Source organism: Melampsora larici-populina (assembly GCF_000204055.1).
Source record: "Melampsora larici-populina 98AG31 unplaced genomic scaffold MELLAscaffold_20, whole genome shotgun sequence".
Taxonomy (NCBI): domain Eukaryota; kingdom Fungi; phylum Basidiomycota; class Pucciniomycetes; order Pucciniales; family Melampsoraceae; genus Melampsora; species Melampsora laricis-populina.
The window spans coordinates 799,827-812,133 of NW_006768784.1; the positions used below are offsets into that span (position 1 = coordinate 799,827).

At 41.1% G+C, this 12,307-nt stretch overlaps 1 protein-coding gene across 1 annotated transcript; it reads left to right on the forward strand.

The window, feature by feature from the left end:
• Positions 1 to 1,108: 1,108 nt before the first annotated feature.
• On the forward strand, positions 1,109 to 2,799 carry MELLADRAFT_87371 (uncharacterized protein; the record flags this gene model as incomplete). Its single annotated transcript, XM_007410398.1, has 9 exons — positions 1,109 to 1,510; positions 1,590 to 1,655; positions 1,722 to 1,806; positions 1,885 to 1,889; positions 1,969 to 2,073; positions 2,140 to 2,164; positions 2,273 to 2,303; positions 2,413 to 2,746; positions 2,794 to 2,799. The coding sequence occupies 9 exons, from the start codon at positions 1,109 to 1,111 to the stop codon at positions 2,797 to 2,799; spliced, it is 1,059 nt and encodes a 352-aa protein (XP_007410460.1).
• Positions 2,800 to 12,307: the final 9,508 nt, after the last annotated feature.

Sequence of the window (12,307 nt, forward strand, 5' to 3'; positions counted from 1 at the left end):
AAAAAGTTACTGATAATGCATACAAACTGACATTGCCTGACTCGATGAAATCTGTACATCCAGTGTTCCACGTTAGCCTGTTACGAAAATTTACCTCAAGCCAGATTTCACATCAAAGAAACACAGAACCGCCTCCAGTGATTATTCAAGACAACGAAGAATTTGAAGTAAATGAAGTGCTAGACAAGAGAAGAAGGGGAAATAAGATTGAGTACTTAATTAATTGGAAGGGGTATAGTGCGGAGCATGATTCGTGGGAACCAGAAGAAGGAGTAAGGAATGCAAGTGAGTTAGTAGAAGAGTTTAACAAGAAGTACCCAGGAAGAATAAATTCAAAAAATAGGAAAAGGAGAATGGTGAGAGGGTGACACTTTTTCCCCAAGTGGGTTTTTTAATGCAAACCCGTGGAAAGATGTTTAACTCAGCAACAGGGAGTTGAAACATAAAGGGGGAGTGGTGTTATGAGCCCTTAGTAGACTATGCTTATACTGAGACTCACTCGAGTCCTTGTTCTGCCCGTGTGAGGTTTTTCTCCTAAACCTCACGTTGCAATCTCATTATCATCTAAGGCCACCTTTCTCGTAGTCCCTTGATCCCATCAACTGAGGTCCTAATAATCGATCCTTCCATTTCCCACATTATTGGCCAAATTGATCAATCATTTTTCCTTATCATCCTCCGTATTCTCCTTTTCTGCTGTGTTTAACCCCAGAAGTTTCCTCAGAGTCCCATTGACATCTTCCTATTTGTGTTTGTCGTGCATTTCATCCTTCCATTAGTATTTTGATTACTCCGATGTTAATATTTCTTTTTTGTAGTTTTCCAAATGTCCAACTCCTCATCAATGCCGCCACCTGCGACCCCCTTGACTGGCCACATGAACAATCGTCAGTACATATCATTTCTTTTTTCACCGCTATCTTGTTTTATAATCCACTAATGATCTTCAATTTCAGTGTTTGATGAGCCTGATGATGGGGTGGGCGGCGATCAGCGATCCACATCTATCAGGCAAAACCCTTTATGCCAAGTGGGGACAGTAGGTCGAGAGACCTTTGAAAAGAACAATCAGATGGCGATCGAGGTGTGATTCAAGATCTACACCGACATGGAGGTTGAAATCAACGGTCCAACTCAGGGCACCCCAAAAGTTGGCGCTGGTAAGAAAGCAGCAAAGGCTGACAGACTGAATCTTGTAGATTCTAAGGCTATCAACACCGGCTTTCTAGAGATCCAGACTTGTCCGATTGGCATGAGTCTGAACGAGTTCAAAGACCTGGTGGCTGGAGCCTGCGAAGAGTATGAGGTTGGATTGAAAAATTTGATTCTCAATAGTGTTTTTTCGCCCGACTTGAAGTGGAAGACCACAGTAGGACACTTCAAGGTTGTTCTTGATGGTGCAGTTCAATGGCAAAATTTTGTTGAAGCCCTCAAAAAATCAACCAGAAAAAAGGGAATCGTTTCAATCAAGAACAAGAATATGCAAGTCAGAGTGAGAGTAAGCAATAAGGTGAGTGTGATATTTTCTCAATTGTCAATATATTTCAACCTCAATTGAATAGTCTAGTCTAACATGTTGGTATTCACAGGAATCGGCTACCAAGAAACTTATTGCTGCGACTAATGGCACTGGGGCTGAAGATCAGGAATCTGAGGTATGTTTCCGTCATATCAAGTTTATAATATGATGCATTGACTTTTTGATTATTTCTTCACACCAGGAATCGAAGAACAAGCAAGAGTTAAACACTCTGGCTAACCAGATTCTCAGCCAACATGTGATTGGAACGTACGCCGGAGAACCTGGTACTGTTTTGACCACCCCTTGGGATCCCAACTTTTGTTATTGATTGACTTACCCCGCGGCCTGGATTTGGGCTAAAGGTGTGGTAAGTCCATGTTTTGAAAGGCCAAATGTGTCCAATTTTGGTAGGTTAATCTTCATCTGATCTCTGTTCATGTACATAGATGGCGAAGATTGCCACCGTGCATATACCACCCAATACTCCTGAATTTCAATATGAAATCAAGAAGAACCAGTGGATCCACCCCAACATGGGTGTGGATGACAGGGTTGGACTTTGATTGAAAGGGAGTTCTCATAAATTGTATGGTGCCAATCTCGTCTTGCGTGCCAAGTGTAACACCCAGCCTGGTGCCTCCGGTTCGTGGTCCAAAACATTCGACCTCCATGCCTGACATCAAGCCCAATGTGACAAAGATCGGGAATAAACTTGATGCTTTGGGCCCAACCGACTTGATTGATATCAAGCCCGACCTGAAGAAGATCAAGTTCAAGGAAAGTGAGCTTAGTGTCTTTGAATACATAGCTGACTAGAGTGCTGACTTGTTTTTTTGCCGCCTACCTCCAGATCTCAAAAGTTCCTTTGATCAACCTATCTGTGTTTCCAGTGAGTATGAAAGTGACTGGTCCACCAAAGGTGAAAGCAGCAGTATCGAGTTTGAGGTCCAAAGACCATCCACCTCTCACACGGTTCAATTCAAGCTCTTCCTTGCCGACTGCAACATTGCGTTTGACGATGTCAAAACCCGCACCATTCTCAGAGAAGATGGAATGGTTTTGTGGACCAACTTGATTCCGAGTGTGAAACTCACTGAAGCAATTTTAACTGCCAAAGGCATGGACCGTCAAATTGCCAACCGCCTGATGACCGAAGCTCAAGCCCGTTACTTGAAATGTAAGATAAGAGACTTTCCATTTGGCAGTTGTCCACATGATGTAACTGTTTGTACTGATTACTTTGGCCTCTTTTTCCTGGCTTTCTATCTCAGGATTGACCTCAACCACCAAACATGTGTTATCGACTGGACCACCCGTTGATCAGATGTTCACTCGAAATGATTTGTTACCCTGTGGCTCAAAATGATCATCATCGACAACCTCAAAATCTTCTTTTTAGTTTGTTCTATTCTTGTTCAGCTCAGCAAATTGCAAACTTATCCAAATCTGAACAGCTGAATATCTACAGTTTTATTTCCTTATTGTTACACAAACTATTAAACCTGTTTGCAACTGAGTCAGTTTCTTTATGTGGATTTTTACCTTATCTCATCCTCAGTTGTCTTGTGTTGTCTCGCCGCCAACATATTTACCTTGGATTACAAAATCCAAGGTATCCTCGGATGTAAAACCTTGGACAGAAGCTTCCCGAGGTTTTGATCCGAGGTAATTCTCAGGGCAAAAAAATCCCTTGGGCGGAAACCTTGGACAAGGTCTGTCCAAGGATTTGCCTCCAATGATGCTTAGGATTTCTCAACCCAAGGCATCTATGCTGGCAGTGTCTATGCTTGTTTAGAAATATCGTTGTAACTTTCTTTCAAGCGGGTCACAGTGATTTGGATAAAGCAGGATGATTGATTCATCCTGAAGATTGATTAAATATATTGTTAGGTGCGTATTGTGTGATCAAATCTTTGAGAAATAAATTGTTATTTTTTTGTGTCATCAAACAAATGGAAATGTTTGATATCAGATGAATCACGCACTGCCAATTCATCAACATACGCTGCCTCAGCGGGCATTGTACCTAATCATCAACTTGATGATCTTGATCTTGTAATCAAGGTCAAAAAAAGAGAGATTCTCCCTGGTACAGTTGACTTTGAGATAACCCATACCCTTTTATGGAACCCCAAAAGTATGGGCTATTGGGATTCTCTGCAATAACCCATATATTAGTGGTTATGGGGTATTGCAGAGAATTTTTTGCAGAAGGCAAGATTTCATACGGTTCAAGAAGAGCGAGCGAGGAAAGACAATAGGTTAGGCTGGACTAGGGTTTTGGAATGAGCTGCGCTGAATGTACACAGAGCTCGCCGAGGAGCCCTCCCACAAGATCTCGCTTCCTCAGAATCTTCGTGCCTGAGGTAATTTGTGATTACATTGGCTGACTTAAGGAAGTCAGAGTATGCTGGGCGAGGAGGTACCTTGATCTCAGAGTGTTCTAGAGCAGAGAGAGGTGTGATCTGGTGTGATGTTGTTGCGTTGTTTGATTGCTTTGAAGATTTCCTCCGGACTCCAGGTCTTGAGGCCACTCGTGTGCTCAGTGGTAGGATTTAGGAGTTCTGTAATGGACATCATATTTTTTTATGAACAATATTCAATGAAATAAGTTCTTGAATATCCTGCTCAAGATCTTGCTGAGCAGATGGATTGATTATTGGGTCTGTATCGAGATCGAGGTTTTTGATTTTGTTCGGATTGCTGTTCTTTAGCGATCCATCGGGCGTGCACGGGGTGATGATGCCTGACTTTTGAAAGCAGTTTTGAATTGTTGTATTGGTCACTTCAAACCAAGCCTTTTCAGATCTTTCCATAGCATCGAGTTGGTTAATCTTGTAAATTAGACCAATAGGTACATCAGATTTGTAATGATTGATGGAGTAACTTATGAATTCGGATCAATATCAAAATTTCCATGAGGCAATAATACCAGCATTGAGTGGCTGAATATGTGAGGTGAGGTTTGGTGCAAAAAATTCTAGTCGTATGCTTGTGAGTTTATAGTCAGGAGGTTCACTGTGACCTGAGAAGTTATCAACAAAAAGAACTATCAATTTTTGGGCTATCTGAAGCTCTCTATCCCAGTGAGTTGTCCATTCAGAGAACAGCTCGTAGGTCATCCAGGCCTTTGCGTTGTTTTGATAATAGTATCCAAGAGTCTCAGCACTCTTTTTGTTGAAGCAGGCTGGTCGGAGTGATTTGCCAATAATGAAAGGCTTCAGCTTTTCTGAACCATTGGCATTACATGTGAGAGCAAAAGTTAATCGAGTTTTGTTGGACTTTGTTCCAGATTTTTTTTCTCTTGAGAGACCTTTATCCGGAGGCATCCTATGTCCAGTGATACATATGCAGTCAGCAAAGAGGCTTGTTGAGGAGAACAAGACTGCTTGATATTGATTGACTTACCCATAAACCAATCCATTTTCATCCATATTGTATATGTCTTGAGGGTGGTAAAGATCAGTGATCTCTTGAATCCGTTTTTGGTCAGCAATGGCAGCCTCTAGAGAAGCTGAAGCGGCCTCCCCGTGCTTGCATATATTCTTGAGACTGTTCCGTATCTTGAAGGAATTCAGCCAGCCTTCACTTAGCTTGAGCCATTCAGATTCGGGAATCTTGAAGAGAATGGAAAAATCTCGCCACTTTTGACGGATCACGTCCCCGGTCAGTGTCACACCAGCCATGTCAGCTTGTTGAACCCAAGTCTGCAGAGCCTCGTTGACTTGAGGATGCTTGGTTTGTTTTTTTCTCTTGATGTTGATCCCTACACCTGACTTATAGGTTTCTCGTAGTTTGTCCTGATCTTTAATCCAACTCGAGACTAGAGGTTGTCGGATAATGATTCCAGGGAACGTGGTCTCAAAGTGCTTTGCAGTTTTTGATTGAATTTGATCGTTCTCATTGTGCCAGTCTAGAACCGTGATCTTCTGAGCCAAAGTCAAGTTGGTACGAGAAGATGCTTTCAATTGTTTCGGCTTGGGCTCAGTCTTGTAATCAGATGACTGGTCTTTTGATTCAGCTGAATTATCTGTACGAGATTGTTTCATAGGCCCTGTTTTCATCATGTGAAGTTGATTCAATGCGTCAGCACTCTGTGACTTTCAGTAAAGCAAGTGTTGAAATGATTTGATTGAAAAAAGGAAGCTTATGTGCTTTAGTCACACTTTTTTCCACAATGTTCTTCTGCTTATATTTCAAGATCAGAAGCTCTAATGTCTTGAGCTCCTTGGCATTGAACAGCTTTTCAGCTTCTGATACACTACCAACACTTTTAATCATCCAAACAACACATTCTTCATCAATCAAATTTCCTGCACCATCAATAATTTTTTCATCAGCTTCAGAGAGGGGCTTCCCTTCACTCATAAGCTGGCGTAGTGGGATCAAGCGCTGGTCATTTTCAGTTTTCAATCTAGCATAACCTTCTTCAATATCCAAGACAGAGAAAGGAGTTAAATATTTAAGAAGCATGTTTGTTGGTTGATGAGTTGAGATTGTGATCATAAGTGTGGACCTGTTGGATTTGGAGGGTTTTGAAGAGCTTTGCTGATGTGTCCCAAGACTCCAGGTGTAACATTTGATTTTTTTTTGTGGGAAACTATGGGTTTTTGGCTTTGATTTTCAAAAAAAAAGCTATGGGTTATGGGGTATGATAGAGTTATGGGTTTTTGGCCCCTTTTCCCCGCCCATAAAAAATATGGAGGCAAAAAACTATGGGTTAGGGTAGAGTATAGCTTATTGGGGATATGGGTTATTTCAGAGTCAACTGTATCTAGGTATCCATATGAGATCTGGATATGTAGATACTCATAAAAAATATAATGAAGTTATTATAAGTTTTTAAGATAATGTCTTCAATATTTGACTGGTTTCTGTGCGGTTTGGTGAGATGTCACTCAAAGCACTGGTGATCATTGGGCATGATCAATAGAAGTGGAAGACTTTCATACTGCTTCTGATCAAAAACATTCAAGCAAGGCTGGATTGCTTGACATTGGTACTCTTTCAAAATATATCTATCAACAATGGGATAATATTTGCATATACAAACAACTTTGTATATCCATAGTTAACTTGAGAACATAACTGATGACTTTTGTTTAAGACAAAAGACAATGGAAACAAATCAATGAAAACAATATCAAAGATATCGACAACTTTGAAATAATTTCATGCAAAGGGTGTCAGTGAATAATTCCATACATGCCACAAATATTGATGCTTCCTTACCAGCCACACTAATCACACGGTGAAGGGCTTGGCTCCTTTTCAAACATGACTTGAGCGGCAAAAAACCAAGCTTGATAGGGTTGAAATCCGGCAAATACGAGGGAAGGTAGAGTAAGCGGATGCCTTGTGCATCACATAGCACAGCAATGTTACCTCTGTGATGGATTGGCGCATTATCCATCACGAGGACACTGTTCCTAGCAGGCCATGGATTCATTGCTGGCAACTAATTGATGAATCCATTAAAGTATCAGTGAATAATTGAATTGGCCAAGCTATTAAAAGACACACTTACAAAAGAGTTTTCCAAGAAACCCTCAAAGTCAATCCTAGAGTAGCCACCGGGTTGGATTGACAAGGCCACCAGGCCACCTAAAGAGATGGCGGGTAACACCGACCATCTCTGAGACCGAGTAGATCTTTCAATGCGGGCAGCACGTTCTCCACGTGGTGCTCTTGCATATTCTCAATAACGATGCCTCTTGTTCACGGCAGTTTTGTCTGTATGAAACACGATGAATCAGTTGGAGAAACAAGGAGTGATAAGACCAAGATAAGTACAAGATTACCTGTGAGGACCAGGCATTGCGGATTGATGCCAAAGACCTGACCAATATATTCACCACGCGCCTCCGCGGATTGATTAGGATGCACAGTCTGTGGCTTTTTCCGAGTCCATCCAAGGCATGATCGGACCTCGTTTGAAAGAGTCTTGAGAGAGACATGAATTCCAAATCGGTTGGAGATCTTATCTTGAAGCTCGTCAAGATATAAAGTCGGATCATGTTCAAGTGATTCCAGAATGAAATTGTGTTGAGCTGGTCCTAGAATCGGGCGCGCTCCCTGCCTCATGTGATCATCTGGATTTGTGATCACAGCCCGAGTGGTCTGGTACAGGTAAAACCAGTGCCGGACCGACGTTAGCAACACATCCACACTGAGGGTTGAGACGATGCCGTGGAATCACATTCCACGCATCACCATTTGAACAATCACCATCTTGATATTGGTGGTGTATGTATTGATGAGCATCTGTATGAAGAGCAATATCAGCATTGAGGGCAAGGTACCAAGTCACAAGCAAACAAAAAAGAAGATTACTCACGATTGAACGGATATCCAAACTGGTCAGAGGAACTAGTGAATTGTGATGGGATCAGGAACTGGTGAAAGGGGTGGTTGGCGCGGATGGCAATATAAGTATTGCAAGGTACCAAGAAGAGGAAGGTTGAGAATCCTCGTGTTTGAATGGACACTCATGATTCACACGATTTCCAAAGTCCAATGTGGAACTGTTGAAGGAGGTGGTTGGACCGGATGTGACAATGAGGAAGTGGAGTGGTGGGTTCAGGAAAGTGGCATGGGAACCGTCTTGGTAAACAGGAAATTATTAAAAAAACAATCAAAAATTAAAAATATTAAAATAATCAAAGATAAATCTTAACCAAGATTTACCGGCTTTTGGTATGGTAGAGTAGGGTGTAATGGGATTATAAGGAGAGAGAAGATGGTAAACTTACATGTCCAATCATGTCCAATCTCAAACAAGGAGGGTATAGAGTTGTCAATCGGGGAGGTGGTTTTCCGTGTTTTGGACCTTGACGTTAAATCTGGGGACGACACATCTGTTGGAAAATCTACCAATAGATATTACAACGCCTGTAAGTTAAAATGGCCAGCGCAGTCACCCAATCTGAACCCAATCAAGAACCTTTGGTCCATCATGAAATCTAATATCTCAAGCAAACATCTGATCAAGGATCTGGATTCTATGAAGGCCAATGTGTTGGAGTCATGGGAGAGTGTACCTACTGAGAAATTGGACAGTCTAGCTGCCTCAATGCCTGAGCGAATCTAAGCCGTCATCGCAGCCAAGGGCGGATCCACCCATTGGTGATTGACCAAGTAAATATTTTCAACTCTTTACCGTGGGTCTCTGTCTCTACATCATCAATTAGACAGCATGTTGATGCTTCATGCTGTCCATTTTTATCAGGTATGATCTATGTACATTGAAACTTATGATGAGATTTGTAAAACAAAAATTGACTTTTTTTCAAAAATAATAAAAAAACCGTAGCTTTTCCGTGACTACGTGTACAAGTGCATCCGGAAAAGATACAACACAGTTACTCCGCCGGCCCCAACTGGTGTACTGGGCGTAGTAAACTGGTGTTGTATCTTTTCTGGCACCACTTGTACATAATAGTATATGGGGATATGCAAGTTTTCACTGTGCCTTTGATTCCACCCATCTGAAAGCGGCTGCTAATTTGAAATGTTCCTTGATGATTTTTCTACACAGGTCTGCATGTCTGCCAAAAATACCACACCCCTCTAGGCCTCCAAACTGGATCTGTGTGTCTAGATAAGTCAAAGGAATTGCCATTGAGATGGGTGGATTGGGATTTGCCAGTAGCCTTTCTCCCAATTGAAGATTGTCACCTTGTACCTTCCAGAGTGAGTTCTAAAGAATATTGTGATGATCTTAAAATCATCCCAACTCATCTCAAAGTCCTTTTTGTTAACAAAAACTATTAACTGATGGTGCCTCTTTTTCCCCTTGCAGAAAGGAAAGGTCCTTGATGATATGGAACGAAACATCACCATTAATGATGCTGTCCATTGGGCTGGATCTGAAGAAACCAATCTTGTCAAAGATCTCCATGTGAGTGAACGTGCCAAATATCCTATTGGCTCTTCTTTCTTTTGCTATAGTGTTGGCAATCTTCTCCGCTGCTTGGATGGCTGACACATGATTATCTGGGGTATACCATCTCCTATCCCCATATGTTTTGGAAATTCCTTGATGGAAAACCTTGCAAGCAACCTCTCAACACCTCTTCAGAATCATCCCCTATATTGGCCCACTCTACCAGTTGTATCTACTTCCTTATGTTCAAATCACAGACCACCTCTTCCTCTGGCCAACAAGGTTCATATTGCCTCCCTGAATTAAAATAAGGTGACAACTTCACAACTCCTGATCTCTCAATGGACTCATCAATCTCTAGACAAGGTGTGGCACCTTGCATCTTTTTTCTATTGTTCATCATGCTAAACAATAAGTCACAGGAGGTATGAGAGTCATCATAAAGCTTGGCCAAGAATCTATCAATTGATATTATTTTGTATCACATAAAAAAATGGAATTTCAACACAACAAGCAGTATGAAAACATGAATAAGAGCAGGTTGAAACTATTATGGTTAGAACCATCAACAACTATTCAGATAAACTTGGGCCATACAAATTAAGAAGGAAGTGGGGATTCCTTTAATGCTGGACAACATACAACCATCTATTGGCAGATCACACATGCCAGTAAAAGTTTTGTACATCTTTCTTACAGTCACCAAAGCAAAGGCTGAACACAAAGAAAAATACAATATCCAAAGGGCTTACTTTGCCTTTCTGTTTCCCCCAAATCTGGGACCATTAGGCTCACACTCATTGCCTCTGTGGTCATCACATCTGTTGTTTCTTCATGACCCACTTCCTACAGCTCTGTGGTTATCACTACCATCATTTCCTCTTTGACTTCTATGGCCATCTTCATGAACTCCACCATCAATGATGTTCCAGCTTCCTCCTCTACCACAACCTCTAGCAGCTCAACCTCAGAGGCCTCTATTGTCCAAGCTGTTGTTATAAGTGATATCTCCTGGGCCATTGTAGACAGCTTGGTTGGAAAAATCCCAACACCTGGTGTTTGGTTTACCAGAGCTATTGATATTAAACTGATTGCTAGAAGTAGACTCCAATGAGTTGTTGTTGCAGCACATAGTTTCACAACTAGTTGGATTTAGGTTTGCTTTGCATTGATCATCAGCACAGGGATTGCAGTCAGCAAATCTATGAATGAAGTCACCTAATTTTTTGGAATATAGACGTGTGTCACACTCAATGGTCTTGTTACAATCTTCTGGGTTTGCTAGTTTCTCATCTGAATTACAAAAGGTGAGAACTGTTGTTTGTACTGCCAAGTCATATCTGAAAGCCATAGGCCAACAGAGCCTCTCTCTTATGATTGAAAACACATTCTCTTTATGAATCTTAAATTTTGCAGCTAGGTTGTCATGTTTGTAATAGTAGAGGTAATCCACAAAAAGATTAAACACTGTGACTCATTCTCCAAAAGTCATTTTCCTTTGGGGGAACCATCAATCCATGAGACTTGTCTTCTTTGTCTTTTGAAGTCTTTGGTTGCACTGTATGCTTGAGCAATTCTTACTTTAACCAGTTAATGTTGAAGATGGAAAGAGGTAGGTAACTTTCCAGCGGCTTGATTTTGTCAGCCTAGTATTTTGAGAGAGCTACTAAACCAGTGTTTTTGATGACCTTGTCACAGATATGGCTTTGGTGGATGGGTTTTCAGTTGTCTTGTTGTTGGTTCCGGTACCGTCAAGACAAATCACTTGTTGTGCAACAGGATCACTTTCCGCCTGACTGGCTAGTTCTAGCTCATAAAGTTGGTTGCACGGTGGGCGCTGACATGGAAAGCGGCTTTGGTATGTGTCCAAGTCTTGTGGTGATTTCCTGCACTGACAAAGTGGTGGTGTTTGGGTTGCTAACAACCAAAAGTCCATTGGCAACAAGCCAGGAATGGATACCCTGTGGACTGACACTGACACTAGTGATGGTGTTCCTTTGTGCAGGAGATGTTGGAGCTGCCATAGAAAAAGTAAAGGGCCCAAAGAATTTAGTATGAGATTGTTAAGCTGTGGTTCTTACTCTGTAGAGGCATCAAACAAGGGTGGAATCATGTAACAAGGTGTGGAGGAATACATTGCTCATGTGGCATCGCCTCAGGTGGGTCATATTCAAAGCTTGAGGCTCACCATTTGCAACACTGCCACTATACTATACTATACCAGTATAGCAATATACCGGGTATAGTATAATTTTGGCTATACTTTGAAAAGCCAGTATAGTATTATAGTATCCCTTAAATACAACTCCTTACAATCAAAAAATATCTCTTTGAATCAAAATTGAAAAAAGCAGTTGGCAACAAAACAAAGATAGAATCTAAGTTTTGACAAGATTGACTGGTTTCTCAACTCATACAACATTTTGGATCATGTAGACCCAAAGATGTGAATGTTAAGGAGATTAAGCAGCAAACATGATTTTGTTTAATTGGTCTTCTATCAATTGTTATTGATGTAAGATTTATTGGCACTAAGAATAAAGGAAAACTTGGCAGATAGATGAAATGAGACTTGTTTTTTTTTGTTTTTTTGTTAGATCGTCTATGGTTATAATCCAACAAGAGAAAAAAAGCTTTTATCATGATGATTTCAAGTATTTCAACCAACTCCTAAACCCCACTCCATCCAACCCATTCCTCTATTTCCTAAAATCTGACTTATGATTCTGAACAGTAGTAGGAGTAGATCTAAAAACAACATGAGTAATCAATCTCACAAACGGACTCAACTTTCAATTCTGTCTCAAAATTGATGCTAATAAGTTCACATTTGCCAATAAAGATGATCCTAATCCAAATCCAGATCTAGATCTGATCCCTTCATCTTTCAATCCCAACAA